At 47.9% G+C, this 19,552-nt stretch overlaps 1 protein-coding gene across 23 annotated transcripts in view; it reads left to right on the forward strand.

Annotated features, from left to right (window-relative positions):
• Positions 1 to 19,552, forward strand: part of Myt1l (myelin transcription factor 1 like) — a 392,362-nt gene that overhangs the window by 361,598 nt on the left and 11,212 nt on the right. For all 23 annotated transcript variants that reach the window (XM_060366542.1, XM_060366574.1, XM_060366552.1 and 20 more), the window contains 3 exons: positions 1,329 to 1,412; positions 3,062 to 3,283; positions 18,264 to 18,355. In XM_060366542.1, coding sequence (XP_060222525.1) covers positions 1,329 to 1,412; positions 3,062 to 3,283; positions 18,264 to 18,355 — 398 coding nt within the window. The remainder of the gene's footprint in view (positions 1 to 1,328; positions 1,413 to 3,061; positions 3,284 to 18,263; positions 18,356 to 19,552) is intronic.

Raw genomic sequence — 19,552 nt, forward strand, 5'->3', positions numbered from 1 at the left:
AGCAAATAATTGGGAACATCCTGAGGGGCGTGTGTGTGTGTGTGTGTGTGTGTGTGTGTGTGTGTGTGTGTGCGTGTGTGTAACAAAAGAAAAACAGAAGGAAAGTGTTTAGTCACTGGAAAACTGGAAAGTCCTTGACAGTGGCCTTGGGATGTTCTGTGCTCAGCTGGGAAATCTATGTGCTTCTGTCAGGCAAGAAGAGTAATAGGGGTTGTATCAAACTTGCAGTCAAGTCCTAAAGTGCTGTCTGTGAGAATAAAACCCTGTAACCTAGGGCTTGTAAGCCACCGAGCATAATGAGCAGGAAACTGGACCTCACAGTGTTGGGAGAGAAGCCTGCTTCCTGAGTCTGTATTTCCCCATTATGCTGAAACACTCAGCAGATACTTAGTTGTCAACTGCTCTGTGCAAGGCCTTGAGTAGGAGCCAAAGATCCAGATGAATATAAGGTGTCTCACACATCTTTGGGACCAGCCTCTTAGAGGAGCTTTTGGAGGAGGGACAGGTGAGCAAGAAAAAGCAGAGGTAGATGTGACCTCCATGTGGAAGCCAAGTCCAAGAGAAGCGTGGCAGACAAGGGGTGTATGAGGCCAAAACAAAGGTGGAGGTCCAGGGGAAAAAGCCATCAAGGGACACTGAGCTAGAGGTGACAGAGGAATGTGTTGGGACAGTGAGGGAATGGTCAGCCTCACAAGATTTGCATAGGCCAAAGCCCACACTGCATGCCCAGCATAAGATGTCTAGATGTAGGGAGAGACATTCAGAGGGGGCCTAGCACTTGAAGATTCCTTGATAAAATCTCCAATGTCTCTATGTCCAAAACCTAAAAGGAAAACAAACATGTTCAGACTCCAGCATCTCTTCTGCAGATACAACCAGAAGTCTACACTTGGGTGAGGTAGACCAGTTCCTAGTACACACCTGGGCTGCAGGGCTTTTCACAGCATCAAGATGAACCTGTCTGCCCTTCATGTCACCTCACGATCCGTCCTTCCCTTTATCTCCCCCTCCCTTCTTCCCCTGCCCCTCCATATGCATCCACAGAACCTTCTCCCAGCATCTTTTCCCATCACTATCTCCAGTTCTCAATCTGGCCATTCCCCATATCTACAGCACTTAGTCCACCCAAGGCTCTCAACCTCTATGAGAGAGAACTAACAGAGTACAAAGGCATTGAGAAGACATAGGGGTTATGTTCAAAATGGCCTTTCTCCCTCGATTTTTAATTCATCCCCAAATCCCAGGCTGTAGAGGAAATCAGACCACTGGTGTGTAAGTTTTACCCATGTCTCAGTGTTTGGTGTCTCTGAAACCTGTCTCTCCTTCAGCCTTTCTGGGTGCCCAAGAGCAAAGAAGAGTGGCATCCGGATAGCACAGAGCAAAGAGGACAAGGAAGACCAGGAGCCAATCAGGTATGGGGGCCAGTAAGGGCCACACCCACTGAACATCCATGAGAAAAGGGGCCAGCAGGTTCTGGAAGACATCTGCTGAGGTTTCACTAAACAACTAGGACAGATGAACCCAAACCAAAGAGCATCTGCTAACTGGCCACAACATTTCAGATGTCCAGTCATAATCTGGGTCACCAAGTGATATATCTAGTGACCCAAATCTCAAGAAACGCTTCCTTCCCCTGAATATACTGGGGGCTGCAGCTATAACACGGAAAGCAAATTCCCTTCATGTAGCTTGCTAAGACCAGCAGAAGCGCTTCCTCTCCTGAGGCTTGCTTGGGAAGGAACTGTTTGCACCTTCCTCTGCAACCCAAAGGGCTGGTGGTTCTAAACGGATTTAATTTTTATTTTCTATTTCTCCCTGTTTTTCCCTCCCTCTCAGGGCCCCAAACCTCACAAGATAAACCTGGTGGGTTTGCATTAAATTTCAATACAAGTACTTTGAGAGATAAGTTTTAACCCAAACAAAAGTCAATGAAAACATAGAACATTAAGATAAACTAAAATTTATCAAAACAAACAAACATAAGGAATCTGTGCCATGTAAATTTTGCTATTTGAAAAGAAATGTGAGGGTAGAGATATAACTTAGTTGGTAGCAGGGCTTGCCCAGCATGTATGAGGTTCAAAACTCAGCACTGCATATATGAGCATGGGTGGTGCAGACCTGTAAGATGTAAACTGGAGAATCAGAAGTTCAAAGTCATCCTCAGCCACATAGCCAGTTCATCAGGCCAGCCCATGCTATATGAGACCCTGTTGAAAGAAAGAAAGGCGGGGGGTGGGAGGGGTGGGAAAAGGAGGAGGGAGAGGAGAGGGAGAAATGGAAAATGAAAAGAAAATGCAAGCAGACACACAGCCCTGAGCAGCAGCGGTTGGGAAGTCAGCCTCAGCCTTCTCTGAGGCACGCTGAGACACTTTCTTGACTGAGTCTGGGCTCCTCCCATGTAAGCGATCAGCGGTACAATCCCAGGTGGGGCCCCACAGCAACTCTGCTCCCTGCACCTTCCGCTCTTGAGCTGTAGATGCTGCTCCTGAGGTATGGCATCTCATCTAGCTGAAGGGATACCTTTGTGTCCCCCTGAGAGCACAGCCACACAGAGCGCTTCCTAACCCTTGAGAGAATGCTGGTTGCTGAAATTGCCTTTTTATTAGCATATATTAACTGAACTCCTACACTGACCCAATAGCTTTGTATTTTGCCACCAGAAATGGAACATATGGCATTTTCTGCATACAATTGCATCTCATCAGAGGTCTTCGTGTAAGAGTCTCCATGCCTCCCAAATCACAGGATATAGTACCCTGAGCTGCCTGTCTGCCCCTCGTGTCCATTTCTAAAAGGGTGAAATACCACATGTCCCCACTAGGTGGTGTCCTTCTAGGTCTTCTTGGTTCTGATCCTCCTCCTGCCACCTCAGATTACAGGCGCGTGCCACCACACCTGGCTCTTCCTATCCCCTTCCTGTTTCCCTTTCCCTTGTCCAGTAGAGCATGGGCGGTTTTGTTTTCACTTTTGTTCTTTCACACGGGGTGACTATTTTTGCCGAGTCTATGATGCCCAGGACAGGGAAGACAATGAAGTTTTGCCCTCTGTCTGTTGTCAGGTGTCCGGTCCCTGGCTGTGACGGTCAGGGCCACATCACTGGGAAGTATGCATCCCACCGCAGCGCCTCAGGCTGCCCCTTGGCGGCCAAGAGGCAGAAAGACGGGTACCTCAACGGCTCCCAGTTCTCCTGGAAGTCAGTCAAGACTGAGGGCATGTCCTGCCCTACACCCGGGTGTGATGGGTCGGGACACGTCAGTGGCAGCTTCCTCACACACCGCAGGTGAGTCTGCACGTTGCCAGCGCGCTTTTCAGCTGTAGCGGCTGACCCCGGAGGGAACAGGTTTCACCGCCTTCCTTAAAGCCAAGACCGAAACATCCACCAAACTAACAAAATGTGGAGATGTGGGGAAAGATGTGCAAAGCTGCAAACTTATCTCAAAAGCACAAACCACTTCACCTGCATCTACCTACCAGGACCGTAGTTTTCTGGGGTGGGGGTTGTTTTTTGTTTTTTGTTTGTTATTTGTTTTAATATCAGGATTCACAGTAAGAAGCAGACTTTCTCTCACATGAACCCACAGGAGCACTCACTGAGATATCTGTAGACTGAACTATGTCTTGCTTGGAATTCCTGGGAAAAGAGGGTAGTGCTTGCACAGGGGCCTCATAGCAGGTCCCTGTCAGATACATGAGAAAACTCCCAGGAGACTCAGTCAGCCCCATTCATTTTCATTTGTTTAATTTAGATAGACATATAACTCAATTTTCACCAAAGAGCCCTATTGTATGGTGTGTCCTGGGCTCCCCGGGAAAGCTGCAGCCAGTCTCACAGGAAAGGCAGCACGACCCTCTAGACTTGGTGTCTGAGTGTCAGTGCCTGCCAGTGGGGAGGAGTCACAGTGGTTCCCTTGCTGATACCCTGTGACACTTCTCCCATGGAAATGCACACACACACACACACACACATACACACACGGATCTGTGTAAAACTACCTAAAAATATAACCAGGTGATGATATGCCGGCCAAAGAAGTAATGTTACCTTCAAGAGTGTGTGACACGGAGCTGGAACATTGTGAAGTATTTTCTGTTATTGAAGAAACTCTTGGGGTGGAGAGCTAACTCGGTGGAGAGAAGCATTTGCTGTGCTGGCATAAAGACCTGACTTTGAGTCACAATACCCATGCAACAAGCAAGACCTCTTCGTGTGTGTGTGTGTGTGTGTGTGTGTGTGTGTGTGTGTACTCTGGCACTGAGGGGATGACTGGGGCCTGTTCGTTGCCAGCTTGACCAAAACTCCCTGAGCTCCAGGTCCAGGGAGAGACCCTGCTTCAAAGTAACAAGGTGGAGAGTAATGGAGAGGGATATCCAGTGTCCTCTGGCTTCCATGTATTCCCAGGTTTGCACAGCTTTCAGACTAATTCACATATTAGTGCACCACAAACATGCATGCATGCACAAAAAAAAAAAAAAAGAAGAAGGAAGAGAAACAAAACAGATAGTCCTGCTCAGGTAGAAAAATTCAGCGGCCTAAGTACTTTGTAAAAAATAGAGGTCTTTTCCATAGTCTGTCCTCCCAACTGCTTTCCAAGGCTAGTGGCCCTTGTTTTCTCTCTGAAGTTATGCAACAGTATGTGCATACAGAGTACACCTACAACCAGGCGTGGGCAGTTAGTGCCCCCGTTCATACAAACAGTTTCTTGAATAGGCACAAGAAGACCCATCTGTTCACAGCACTCCTGGGGCCAGCAGGTATCAGGGCAACAACCTTGGTTGTACCCAGCTGCCTCCCCTCTCCAGGGTCAGCCTCTCCCACCAGGCTCCACTGCCTGCCCCCCTTAGATTCAAATACTAAAATTAGGCTGAGGACACTTTCCTCCCCAAACACCTGCATGTGTGTCTGCCTGGCGGTATGCCAGCAACACTGGATCAGCAGAATCCAGTCTCCAGCAGCAGTGTGTTCATAAAATGTGAACAGATAGTGCCAAAATGCCCTCCACAAAGTTCCTCTTCCTATAACCTGAACTAACTGTAACATTTAAAAAAGTTAAAAAGCCCCTGTGTGAGTCAGGGCACGTTTTTCTAACATGGCAAAGATAAAGTTTCATACCCTGACTTGGTTACAGACTGACCAAGCTGCAGACAGGCCTAAGAAGAGGTGGAACGTTCTGTGTGTCCCTGCCCCTACAGGAGCTGCCATCTTAAGTCTATCCATTTTCCTCTTAGTAGCAAGTCTGAGGTGTGTGTGTGTGGGGGGGGTGTTCATTCCATTCTCTAAGGCTGCAATTCATTTGGCACAATAAAATCTAGAAAGTACTGGCTGTTCACAGAACGTTTACAAGGAAAGAGGGAGCTCAGGCACCACAGAGAGGAGACCCATCCAGGGGTACAACCCATCACTTCTCCCCGGAGGTACAAGTGTCTTTGGTGTGCAACCAACTCCTGCTCACTTGCCACCCCTTCTGAAACTTCCCCTCAAAGATGCAAGTCTCTGGGGACCCCGTGGGACTCACCATCTTCTTGCCCCTCCCTTGCAGTGCTTCCCTCAGCTCGTTATAGAGAAGGGGGCATGGTATGGAGAAGAAGCAATCATGGCCTTGGCGTGTTTGCCGTGCTCGGTGTATATCACATTCTCGGTGATGTATTCACTCTCACTGTTGCTGTTTTTTTTTTTTTCCACATGGGGCTTGTCCTCCTGGGTCCATCTGTGGTCCTGAGAACCAATCTAGGCCACTGGTCACGTGATTCCTGGGACCTCTGAATGGGTGGGAAATTATGAAGTTCATTGTCACAGCTACTAACACGAGCCTCTCAGCAACTTCCAAAACTGAGGGCTGTGACTAGAGACGAAGGTCACACCCCCAAAAGGAAGTTAGGAGATAGCACTGTCATGGCAGTATTATCAGATATTGATGAAGAAAATTGTGGCTTCAGGAGGAAGTGGAAGTACGGACAACATGGGACAGGAAAATGCTTCTCACTGTCCCTCAAAGCCTTAGAACCCAGATGTAGGAGGAAAACCAGCCAGACTAAGGTGCAGTGCGGTGTGTATATAACCATCCACAAGCATTTATATGTTCACTAGGGCCGAGCCCATGCAGGCCACAACAGTAGGTCATGGACCCAAGGACTTCACTCAGAGGCACAGAGGCACCCATGAAGGCCTCAGACTCAGGGCAGATAAAGTGGGACACACGTGAAAAAATGGCAGAGCACAGTGCAGCTTGAAGTGGGGAGCCTGAGTGGAAACCATAAACACTCCCTAGAAGGCCCAGGGATTTTGAGAATTCCCCCAAGGAAATGTCAGGCTGCTGCCTTGCCCCCTCTCTCATGAAGAGCTACTGGTGCCTAATGGTGCATCAGCCACTCACTTCACTCAGAGTGGAGATATTTCAGCAGAAGAGCCAGCAGGTGTGGGTTGCAAAGCTGGATCCCAAGGTGTGTTTCCTAGAGAAGGGAAGAATATACTAAGAAGAGTTGAATTTTGTAGCAACAAGGCAACCCAGGCTCCAAAGAGAAGGGTCTCATCACCAGGGAATGAGTAAGCCAGGATGATTGCAGAGGATGGAGGAAGTCACAGTAGGGAAGAAGAAAATGTGGGGAGGGCTTTAGGTGAAGCCTAGATTTTGTGGTTCCACAGATGGTATAGAAGACTAGAAAAAGGATAGGAGGCAGAAGGAGAAATCAGAGGGGGGCTGTTGAGGAAACCGCTATGGACTCCCAGCCACAGAAGGACTAGGAAAATATGGAGCATGGGGTACAGAAAAGAACTGTGATCTAAAGTTGGGCAGGTAAATGAGCACTGTAACAAAATGTTAAAGAGACAAAACCATTCCATGCAATGGAATCGAAGCCTGAAATTGAAACTGAGGCATTGCCTTGGGGGCTGCTGGTGAGAACCATTTCCTGGCTCCCATTGGCTTCACAGGGTAGTGAGAGAATATAAGTTTTCTTTTTATAACACTAATTTCCTCGGGTCAGGGCCCACCACCTCACCTCATTTAGCCTTAATGGCCTCATTAAGGGTTCTGTATCCTGATGTAGGTCACATGGAGTAGGTTCATGGATGCGTGGACTCTGTGAGATGGGGAGACTAGGGATAGAGTTCAGGCACTGCCTCTTTCCCTATAGAAACTGGGTGTGGTGGTGCACTCCTTTAATCCACGCACTCCAGCGATAAGAGAGAGAGGATCAGAAGATCAGGGTTATCCTCAGCTATATATTAAGTTCAAAGCCAGCCTAGGATACATGAAATCCTGTTTCAAAAACAAAAAAATAAAAATAAAAACAGCAACCAAAATTATGTGAACTGGGATAGAGAGATGGGTCAGCTCCTGAAGGTGCATGCTGCTCTTGCACAGAACTGAGTACAACCACATCAGGTAACTTGCCACTACCTGCAGCTCCAGCTCTGGTGGATCAAATACCCTCTTCTGGACTGTAGACACTTGAACTCATGTGCGCGCGCGCACACACACACACACACACAAATAAGACTGAAACTTAATTTAGAATGTGAACTTTGAAGCACACAAACATTGAGACTATGACAGAGGTAAGCTATGGTGGCTTCAATGTGTCATCTTGAAATTTTCTGGCATTCTAGAGGAGAAATGTCTACCAGACAGCTGGAAATAGGGTAAGAGAGAGATCAGTATCTGGTCACAAGTCTGTGGTTTATAGGGGCAGAAGTTGCATGGGAAAAGTCCTCAGGACACCTCTGGAAAACATCCCCTTGGCTGCTGAGGTCAAGAACAAGATATCAAGGTCACCATAACACTGAGACAAGACTGCGTGACAGGGAAGGACCACCAAAAGAGACTAATATCACAGAGGCCACATGGCTAAGAGGGCCTCAAGGTAGAGTTTTAATTGATGGTTAAACTCCCAAACTGGAAACGTTTCAGCCTGGGTACCCTTATCTTTCTGTGAAGGGCTTAGGCAGAGGGCTGGGACCAAGACCAGACTGGGCTAGGTCTGGTCATTAACAGTATCAAGGGCATCACAGTAGACGCTTCTGAAGTCCAGATCAAAGAGAGAGGAGAAAGTGTCAGGAAGAGGGAGACATTTGTTGTCAGAAGAGAAGAGAGAGAGAGAGCAATTGAGGACATTATCTAGTGATCAAATGAAGCACAGTGTTGGTGGAGGTCAGAAGGCCAAAATGAGGAGAGTGGCATGAACATCTGTGGGAGCAGCCTAGGTGGGGGAGACTGCAAGCTAGAGGACATCGTTATACTGGGCAGGGTAGGGAGGTCATGGCTAGGATGTTCCGAATCCTCAGGAAGAATGAGAGGAAGGACTTCAAGGTAAGCACACAGCTCTAGTCAGGTTCCTAGTGTCCTGGTGTATTCTGGGTCATGCTCTCTCCTTCCCACCATCACCATCCCTTGGTGCTGTACAAAAGTTTCCTGAATCTGGGAAGGGATGGATGAGGGCAGGGCTCAAGTGTTGTTACGATGGGACACCGTGTTTCCTCTCTGCAGATCTGAGGGCCTGGAATGGATAGTACCCAGGTGAGCTTCACTTGATATGTGCAAGATTATGGGAGGGAGCACAAATGCAGGAGAGACCTCCGACAGGTCTGAGCTGGCTCCAAATCCTCCATCCTCTGGAAGTAATGCCCAGTAAATGTGGGCAGGAGCAGGAACAGCCAGGGACATGCACAAGCTGCCCTCTCCCTGCAGGAGAGGGATGCAGAAGTGGAGGAGGGGCAGGTGGGCTTCATAACACCTGGAACCTACTTTCTCTGTGTGAGTGGAGGCAGCTGCCCCAACCCAGGAGTCAACCAACTGCACAGGGCCTGTGTTCTGCACGTGTGTACAGTTTTTCTGGTCATTCTTCCCAAAGCAGCACCGTATAGTACCAGTTTTCCCCAGCGGTTATATTGCTCTATTTTTACGATTTGTTTGTATTTTCATTAAGTGTGTGTCTGTGTGTTTTGGGGAGTTCTGTGCACGTATGAATGCAGGTGTCCTTGGAGTCCAGACATGGAGTTCTCTGGAGCTGGAGTCCAGGTGGTTGTGAGCATCATAGTACAGGCAACGAGGAACTGGACTCAAGTCATCTGCGAGAGTAGTATGATTGCTAACTACTGAGCCCTCACTCCAGCCCCTCTCACCCTCTCTGAAAGTTACATTGTCCTGAGTAGTATAATTGATCTAGAGGAGATTTAAGGTAAAAGGCATAGCTCTGTTGTAGAATGCTTGTCGTATGTTCAAGACCAAGGTTCACATCTCAGTGCCCCGGAAAAAGAAGTCAGTGGAAAGCAGGTATGTCACATGTGAATATGGCACCGTTTCATAAAAGGAAAGTGAGTGTGAGTGTTGATAGCTGATTGGAGCTTTGAGGACAACATCCTCAAATAGTGAAAAACAAGTGCGTGCAAAGTGAGCACCGTGTTTACTGTCACCTCAGTTCTATTCCACAGGGAAACTGAAAAACATCTCCAAAACCAAAGTTTAGACTCACACTCTATAACCAAGTCTTTTTATAAATAAGGCTTATGTTTTCCTTTAGAAGAGTTGCTCAGCCCTGCCTGGTCTCACACTGGGCAGTAAGTCCTCTGTCATCTTTCTAGAGTGTTTGTTTGGCTTCCCCAGAACTTGGCAAAGCAGACTCTCACTGAGACATTTATTTCTCTCTCAAAATGGCAGACTAAAAGGTGACAGGAATGGTTTCAGGTGTCTTCAATACTATTTCCAAGGGTTGTTTCATCCACAGCAGAGAGGGTTGTGGCGGCAGGGATTTTGGTTGTACTGCTTATGGTGGAGTGGTTTTGATTGTTTATGCTTGTCATGGTGGTTATGGTACTTATTGCAATGGTAACAATCACGGTTGTGGTGGCTGTTGCAGTATAGGGATTGCTCTGGCTCTGGGTGTGGTAGTTGTAGAAGATATGGTTACAATAGGTTTTGCCTTATTGAGACTATTGTAGGGCCTGTGCCAGGAGTTATTGTGGTGACTGAGGTTGTGGGAGCCGTGGTTGTGGGTGTGGGGGCCGTGTGGGTGCTAGTTGTGGTGTTTGCGATTATGGAAACTGTAGGGATGGTTGTTGCAGTGGAGGTGGTTGTTATCACAGTAGCTGTTGGAGCTGTGATACAGTGGTGGTGTTAGTGTCTACTGCTACCATAACTACCATTATGTCAACAATCATCATTATCCCCACAACCACCACAGCCATATTACCTGATGGCTTCCATCCATCCTGAGGAGTCTGCAACAGAGGTACTCTCACTTTTAACTGTCCTTCCCATGTATCGATGCCACAGAAGCAAAAGCAGCTTGAGAAGAAGAAGACAATGGGAGCATGAGAACATTTTGAAAGAAACCAGATGTGTCACCAGAACCTTGGGAACAAGTGCTCTGAAGGCTGAAAATGGCCAGATCTCTACAGAAAATAGGAATAAGAGGTGCAGTGGAGAGGCCCTGCCTTCCTCTTGGCCTCCGGTTCTAGCTGAGTCAACTGACCTCGCCTGTGAATCTGCAGTCTCTGCCAGGTCCAGCCCTCTGGAAGGGGGGCCTGGCTCCCCACTAGAGTCAACAGCCAGGCAAGAAATGCTGATAGTCACTGGTGCCTGTGAGAGGGAACAAGAGCCAAGAGCCACAGCCAGTTAATGAGAATGCTGAGTTTCTTGACAGAAGATAAAGACACCAACCTAAAAAAGAGAGGGGAAGCAGAAAGAAAGAAACAAATTAACAACACACACACACACACACACACACACACACACAGAAATACCATGGAAACAAAAGAAAATTTTTCAAGCTCATCATTTGTTAGCAGTCAGGAAAGGATAGAAAGAGTATTAAAGTGTATTGTATTTATAACCCAGGGAAAAGGGGTGCAAATATATCTTTAAAACCTAAGCGCAAAGGAAGAATTACCTGGAAAGTTAAGATGCAAAACTGAAGATAACCCCCATAAATTGTAAAGAGCTAACAAAATGCTGTAAATATATTTCAGAAAAATGAACGAATAGTGCAAGAGTGTTAGTAACCTACTACTAAAGAGTTCCTGAGGGAGGGGAAAACGAAAAACAAGAACAGAGAACCGAGAAAATGAGAAAAAGAATACTGCCAAAGAACTAAAGCAAGAAAAGTTCCCAGGGTGAAGATCCTGAGCACTTCAGGGGAAAGACCTTGTTGAGCACCAGGAAACGAGGAAAGTTCCCAGTCAGGCTTTCCCGGAGAAATGGCTCCCATAGGAGATATGGAAGGGACCCTGGCAAGGGGTTCCTGCACCTGAGCTGGGGAGTTTGGGACATCCATCCAGGCTACCATGACACTACAGCCTCATGCTCAGTTCTCTGCCAGGGAACCTGTCTTTTCTTAAAGCCTGCCATTGAGCTTGTCCCTCTCCTCTTTGCTGAAATAAACTGAGGTGGGTGTTGGTCACTACAAATATTCTCACAACAGCACATAGTGCTGGATTAAACAGTAAACAGCTGGAAACTGCAGCCTTTCTGCACTGACACATAAAACTGGTTGTCACAAACAAAATCGGGATGAGGGAAGAGGGGAAAGGGGAAGAGAGAAGGTAGAAAGGGAGAAGAGTGAAGAAGAGGAGAAGAGAGGAAAGGAGTTAAGAGGGAAGGGAGTAGAGGGGAGGGGAGGGGAAGAGGAGAAAAGAGGAAAATATTGAGGGGAGGGGAGAGCAGAGGAGAGGAGAGAGGGAAGAGGAAAAGAGAGGAAGATAGAGGGGAGGGGAGAAGAGGGGAAATGGGAGAGAGAGGAGAGGAGAAGAAAGGAGAGGACGAGGAGAGGAGAGAGGGAAGGGACTCAGCAGCAGCATGGAAAATTGGAAACTGGAATGTCCTTCCTCCTCATGCCTCTGGGTAGCATTCTTTCCTTTACCTACTGAACCACCCCAGCCCCAACCTGCCTTCTCACACCAGCCTCCACTACTCTCTAGCCTTCTTCCATAGCTCTTTGCAGGTGCTCTCTGTGATACTGGCAGCAACACAACAAGCCTCAGGGCACTGTCCTTAAGCCCAGTTCCCTCAGCAGATAAGTCAGGTCTCCAGCCATCAGCCTCTGCCTATCTCTGCAGCTACATCTGTCTCTCTAACACTGGCCAGACTTGAACTCAGACTTGAACTCATCCATAGCTTCCCTTACCCAGCAACTAAATACTCAGAGGTAAATATCTACTAGACTTTCCATCTCTTTTTGGACAAAGGTGTTAGATCCCAAGTTAGGGAGACAGTAGTTCACAATGGTCAGCCCAGTCTGGACTCCAGACCTTCCAGGATCCCTGCTGAAATCATCTGTCACTCTTTAAGATCTAGTCACTCGTTGAATTTCACTTCTATTCCTAATGATTCTATTCTGTCCCTTTAAGCCCATCATTCTCTTATTGATTTAAAGATGTCCTCACCCAGGCTGGACTCTAAGCTTCTTCTGGATGAGAAAGGTTTGTGTATCTGTGTCTCTCCCAACCCTGATGACTCTCAAGCCTGTGTTAGGCAGCAGTCCCCAGAAGGGAAAGTGGGCTGTAGGCTCTCCATGTTTGTCTAGAGCCAAGTATGGAAGTAGCCGTCCTGGGATGTTAATACAGACACAACACAGTTCCTACTAAAGTTCCCGAGGGAAATGCCATGAGCCCCCTAACACTGCAGAGAGAGGATCTCCCCAACAGATGTCATCATTCAGGGAGATCCCAGGAGCCCCTATAGCCTGGATCTCCCTCGCTGTAGCCACAATGGAAACAAGCAGCACCAACCCTCTGTGTCTCTGAGCTGATCACTTAGTTGGTGCCACTTACCGGCATCCAGTCACCCGATTTCTTCATGTATCCTGGCTGTCTACACAGAGGTACCTTAAATTTCTCTCTCCCAATAGCTCTGGGGCCTTCTGTTTGCTTCAGAATTGCAAACTAAAATCTTTCAAATTGTGGATTAAGAGGGATCCCAGGGTTCCCCTCTGGCTGAGACAAAGAGAGCCAGGAACTCCATGGGGCTTAGTGTCTTCTAGCCCCTTCCTCACGGTGCATGGCGCACATTGTATGCCATGGAAAGCATGGCTACATTTCAAGAATAATCAAAGACAGCTCAGCAATGAATCAGAAGTTACAACAGTGAACAAAGCACCCAGGACTGTGTTTAGAAGCCTGACTCCAAAGCACCTTCATCCGGGCTCCTAGGGATACCTGGTCTCTAACCACTCTCCCTTCCACCCATTGCTACTTCCTATCTATAAAGTGAGCAGAGCCCACATGGTCAGCCAGCCTGCGCCTGAGAGACACAGTCAAGGCTTTCTTTCAGATCACATGTTTGTTCCCCATGAGCATGTCCTGCCCACTTTGATCACATACACGCACAGATAGGTTTACCTAACTACATGCAGGTGAAGGTTCTTCAGGAAACTAACATCCTGATAAATACTGGGCCTTTCTGCCTTCTTGTGTAGCCACTTTTGCTAGATCCGGCAATGATGACTGTTGCCAGATGTCTGGAACCCCAGGCAAGGAGGAATGGGAGGAATGGGCATTAATTATGAGCTGCCCAGAATTTTTCTCAGCACTGAAACTGCAAACCTAAGCTCCGGGGCTACCCGTCTTTATTAGAATGAGCTTCCACAGCAGACTGAGCTCCTTCACAAGGAACTTACCTTTCGTGGCAGGGAGGCTGGCTAATGTGCTCCTTCCCTGGAGCAGGTGGCTGTGTATCTCCCACATGCCTAGGGTTAGCCTAACCCACTGCCAGACAGGGGAGACTGCATGAGTGACCGGCAGGCGGCAGTATGTCTTCAAGGAATCAGACTCTACCCAGAGGTCTGAGCCAAGCTCAGGGCGCATTTCCAGATTTGGCCCATGAGGAGATATACTAACGGGATTGGAATGGCAGGGACTGAATGAGAAACCTGAGCAGGATGCAGCATTCTTTGGGTCTGCCGTGGTTTCCTAATTTAATTTCCCAAACTCCCACCCAGGCCTCGTCCTCCTTACATCACACTGTTACGTGCTACCATTTCTGTCAGGTAGATTTATTCACTAAAGAGAGAAAAGCAACTGAAAATTGTTATCTCTAGGCTTTATGTTCAGTTCCATGTGAGATGGCATTTTTTATTTGTCTTTTATTTCCTTTTACAAATGTAAAAAGGAAGATTTCAGGATTCTGGGCAGTAAATATCTGAAAGTTAGACTGAAGCAGGTGGCCTTGAGTGCACCTGCCTTTCTCCTGAGAACTCCAAAGAAAGGAGCACTGCATCGAGTTAGGAAGTCTGGAGTTCTACCTCACGCATTCCTGACCCAGCTGCTGATAGGGCAGAGCTGCCAGGCAGCACTCAATATTTGTGGCAGTAAAGCAATACAGGGCAGCCCCAGGAGCTCACTGGAGGGGGCTCTGTGATACGCATTGTATAGAAAACGTTAGAAACTAGAGACATTTTCATAACTGGAACTCAGATCAGCTCCTATGAACGCTAAATCTTGAGCAGGGACATGCCATCTGGTGTCATTTTTCCCTATCATTGACTATATGCAATTTTACTGAAGTCTGAAAAGCACTCCTGAACTTCCTTGTGTGCTGTGCTCCTGGCCGAGGAACAGCCTGAGATGCACAGGTATGATGTCTAGGAATATGATCCCAACCTGAACTGGGTGGAGACTATCGGAGGCTCCCTGAAGTACCTGGTCCTATTTAATAATTAGGTTAAAGAAAAAAAAAAAAAAGTCAGTGGTCAATACACAGTGCTGGGACAGAAAAATAGGCCAGAGAGCATCATGGGTATATGGAGACATGCAGCAGAGAGGAGTCACCAGTTTGCAGAACCTTAAGCTGACAACGTGGGTACTTAGGAAACACTGGTGTTAAGAAGCTGAAGAAATGAGCCGAGGTCCCGGGACCATTGCACAGGATGTTTGTGGTGCATTGGATTCAATTCAGGCAAAGACCCTGCAGTCCCATTAAGGGACACACATGGGCCCCAGGGACAGTGACTGTGAAAAAACAAGAGGTGGCTTAGGATGCTTCCTGAGGCAGCAGCCTGGGTATGCAGTAAGGAAGGGAGGCGGGCCTCTGGAACCCAGTAGTCCACACTCAGAAGCTCTCTGTCCCACTCTCTGGCCTCTAAAAATCTGTTGCAAGAATGGCCAGAGGCCTGCCTGGAAGAAGATATTAACTACCATAATTTGGGAGATTCGTGCTCTGTGGGGTGGGGCAGGCCTGAGGCTGGAACAGGGTGCTGTTCTGGGAAATACCTTCCTGGGAATGTCTGCAGGAGGCTCGACTAGTTCCTCACGCCCAGGCCCAGCTTGACATGGAAGTGGGGATGGCTCTCAGTATACCCCTCTTTGAAAACCGTCAGCCCAGGTCTCCTATCAGGCACCTGACGAGCACAGGCTAATGCAGCAATGTGCAGAAGTTACTACACTTGTTAACCATTGTGCACACTTCCAACCTGATCTTTTTTTTTTCATTTTTATTATTAGTTACATTTTATTAACTCTGTATCCCGCTCCCTTATTCCCTCACAATCCCACCCTCCCTCCCTCATCTTCTCCCTGCCCCTTTCCAAGTCCACTGATTGGGGAAGACCTCCTCCCCTTTCATCTGACCCTGTTTTATCAGGTATCTTCAGGACTGGCTGCAAAGTCCTCCTCTGTGGCCTAGCAGGACTGCTCCTCCCTTGGGGGATGGGGAGGTCAAAGAGCCTGCCATTGAGTTCCTGTCAGAGATAGTCCTTGTTCCCCTTACTATGGGAAACCAATTGATTACTGAGCTACCACGGCCTTCATCCAAGCAAAGGTTCTAGGTTATATCCATACATGGTCCTTGGTGGAGTGTCAGGCTCAGAAAAGACCCCCGTGCCAAGATATATTTGGTCCTTGTGGAACTCCTGTACTTTCTTCAGGCAACAGTGACTGTGCTTCCTGCAGAAAGGTGACTGATTCTACAAGGGAAGTCTGTAGGAAGCTGCTCTGTCCTTAGCGCCTCATTTGGGGCTGCTGAGCTGGTAAATGACAAACTGTGAACAGCTGTGACAAATGGGGACAAGCATGCCAGACAACAGAATCCATACTAACTCCTCTTCTTTTATATGATTCCCTGTACTCTGCCAAAGCCAACCTGATCTTATTCTTCTTACACAAGTGAGCCAGCCCAGATCTATACCACACATGCCCTTGATGGATCCTCACCAACAGCTAAGATCCCACAGCACACACTGGGCAGAGGCCTCTTGTCCCTGGGGTGCTATCCCTACCACAGTGGCACACTCCAGGCACTGCATGCGTGTTGTGGGCAGAGCTGGAGATGGCACCCCGTCCTAGCAAATCCTCTCACATCTGAGCCCAGCATTTATGATTGTGTAGAGAAATGATGCTGATAGAGGTAACCATGAGAAGCAGCTTCTGTAGAGGCTGCCATAGGAAACTTTTGTTATTTCAGAGTGACACCCTCCTAACTATACAAAGAAAATCTGACTATAAAGCAATTGGGGTGTCCCATGGCAACAGCCTCACTATCTCATGTTTGCACAAGCACACAGTGCTATCCTTGCCTGTGTGTTGCTATTATCAAAACACACAAAGGGGCCAAGGGAATAGGACTGTGTCTGTTCCATGTGAATTGGCAGCAGCGGGTGAGGCCACTTATGGCTGGCTTTTCAGGAACAAAACATGCCAAAAGCAGTTTCCTGCCTTCAAGTCTCCTGGTAGCTGCAGACAGGCTCCCTGGAGTAAGGACTCTGGACTGTGGACTTTGAGCTTATTCCCAGAGAGGGAGAAGTGTGCTTTGTTTTGTCTTCTGATGAGGTCTCCTATAGCCTCGGCTGGCCTTGAGCTCTTCTTGTGACTGAGACTATTCTTGAATTCCTAATCCTTCTGCATCTAAGATCATAGGAATGTGCCCCCATACCAAGGACACCTGGAAAGGTTTTACTGCAATGGTGGGGGTCTTCACAAGTCTTCCACTGTTCTTCTTTTTTATAATAGAAGCCCGAAGCCACAGTCAGGGGTGATTTTATCAAGACTCTAAGAAACTTCAGTTTCAGCCCCTACTGCTGTCGATCTTGAGAACTGCACTGGGGTTTACAGATGGTGAAGGGCATGGACCACTAACAGCATCAAGACTAGGTGATGGCCTGTGACTGCCTGATAGGGCCATCCTTTCCCAGTTACATTGACAGAGAAAGAGTCAGTGCTTTGGTGGGTGTGAAGGAGCATGCCTACTCCATCCATGAAAAAGAGCTGGCTCTCGCAGACACGGGTCCAGGGGAGTCCCTATGCAAGGCCCCATCAGGCATGTCCTTAAAGGTGCAATGAAGAGCTAGGGTATAACTGGACCAGGCATTGTAATTACACAAGAGAGCCATGTATGTATGGCTATGACCCAAAGCAAGTGTTGGAAGGAAGGATTTACCTTGGTATATGGTCTAGAGGAAGAATTCCATTGTGTCAGGAAAGGCATGATGGCAGTAGCTGCTCAGGGCTGTGGAGGTGAAAACTGGTTCACCTCTGGGAACATCAGGGTGCAGAGAAAGGGGGATTGCTGATATTCAGCTTGTTTCCTCTTCCTTTTTAAATCCTTTTTATTTGGTCTAGAATCCTGGCAAATGGAATGGTGTTAGCCACATTTGGTAACACCATCTTCTCTCCTCAGTTAGAACTCTCTGGGAATACCCTCAAAGGCACAAGCGGAAGTGTAAGTCTAGGCAATTCCAAATCTAGTAATGGTGGTAATGCAGAAGAACCATTACAGCAGGGGCCACTTGAACACCAGGCCGCACAGCTGGCTGAGTAACAAGTCTGGTGTCAGAAATATTGGTGACAATCTTGTAGTTGACACTGTGTGGGAGCATGAGATGAAGGGCTTTGCTCTGGGTCTTGGTAACCGAAGCTGGGTGGAACACCCTTATTTTATTTTCTTTCTATGTGTTTGAAATGGGGTTGAACCTAGTTTTTGTGTAAGTTTGATGCTGTTCATAAGAAGTAAGATTTTAAGGAATATCATCACTCCCTAAAGCCTGCAACAGCTCTGGGTGTTCCACCATGAGGTACATGTGTCCCCCTGCCTCACATCCCTACTCTGGAGACCCCACTCCAGAGGCAATACTAACCTTCCACCCATGATCAGCCCACGAGTGTGCTCAGATACATAGAGGCCATGTTTACCCTTGTATGCCACCGTTGATCTGTATTTCTCAACATCCTTGTGATAGCAGTTGAGCTGATGAAGACTCTGAGAGGCCTCACCTGTCACTGCAGGGCTTGGGCTGTGCTGAAGCCCATGGCTAACAACCGTCTTTTGTCTTATCAACAGCTTGTCAGGATGTCCAAGAGCCACATCAGCAATGAAGAAAGCTAAGCTGTCTGGAGAGCAGATGTTGACTATCAAGCAGCGAGCCAGCAATGGTAACTACACCCCGGGGTCTACAGTCCTGCTGGTTAGAGAGGTGGGACGTCACTGCATGCCAGCTCTGTACCAGCGACTTAGCCCACTGTTCTGAGACCACAGAAGCAGCGCTCATTAGGCCCCGCCCACATCCCATGTCCCAGTATCTCCAATACTGGGTCAACGTGCTCACCACCAACCATGGCAACTCCTTTCATTCTTCTTTCTCTGGACCACTCCCTTCCTAACCCTATAACCTAGGAGCAGCTTTAGAGCACCAAGGATGCAAGCAAGGATGGCAGCCTCCTTCCTGCCCTCTCTTTCTCAGCGTGTTCAATAATGGATTGTCTTGACCTCATCTGCGAAGTCCATCCTCTTCAAGAGTCACTATTGCTGGTGACTGGCCACTATGTATAGGCAAAGTTTACCAAGGAAAATCAGAGGCCCTGGGGGGACTTTGTAACCTTACACTAGCTCACAATCCTAGGCACACCCCACAATCTATCCTCATGACTCTCGGATCCCATGTACATAGTTCAGCCAGTAGTTAAAACTCATTTGCAAGCTCAGGATCAACGCTGTGACACTTTTGGAGTCACCTATAGCCAAGTGTGGAGAGAAACAGCACCAAAGTGCCAATGGCAGTCCCAGCCTAAAGGGAGGGATGCTCTGCTCTCAAATTGTAAATGAGTTTCTTCTCAAGATATAGCTACATGTTTTGGTTGTTTGGTTATCGGCTGGTGATTTTCTTGTGGTAAAAGGTCCCCACACATAGAGATGAAGTGCTGCCTAGTGTCCCATGAGAGCATGAAGCCATGATGTCCCTTGCAGAATGATTGTATGGTGATACCTGCCTCAGGGAACATTAGGTTCCTCAGGATGTAGATTTGGTTTTGACCCATGGACTATGGAGCCTTTATTCAAGACCACGTAGAACAGGGCTAGGGAGATGGCTCAATGGGTCAAGTCCCTGCTGTTCAAGCATGGGGACCTGTATTTGAGTCCCCAGAACCCACTGGTGTCAACATGCTCCTGTAACCCCAGAGCAGTGGGTTTAATTGAGAAGAAACACATGGAATATGCCAGTTACTGAGGAGCTGACTAAAACTAGGATGTCAAAGGCTGGCAGCATCTCCTAATTTTCCCATGACCCATGGCTCAGCACTCACCCCAGCTGGTTCCAGTAACCACTAGGCAGAGCATATGAATAAGATTAG

This window comes from Meriones unguiculatus, chromosome 1 (assembly GCF_030254825.1).
Source record: "Meriones unguiculatus strain TT.TT164.6M chromosome 1, Bangor_MerUng_6.1, whole genome shotgun sequence".
NCBI classification, from domain to species: Eukaryota; Metazoa; Chordata; class Mammalia; order Rodentia; family Muridae; genus Meriones; species Meriones unguiculatus.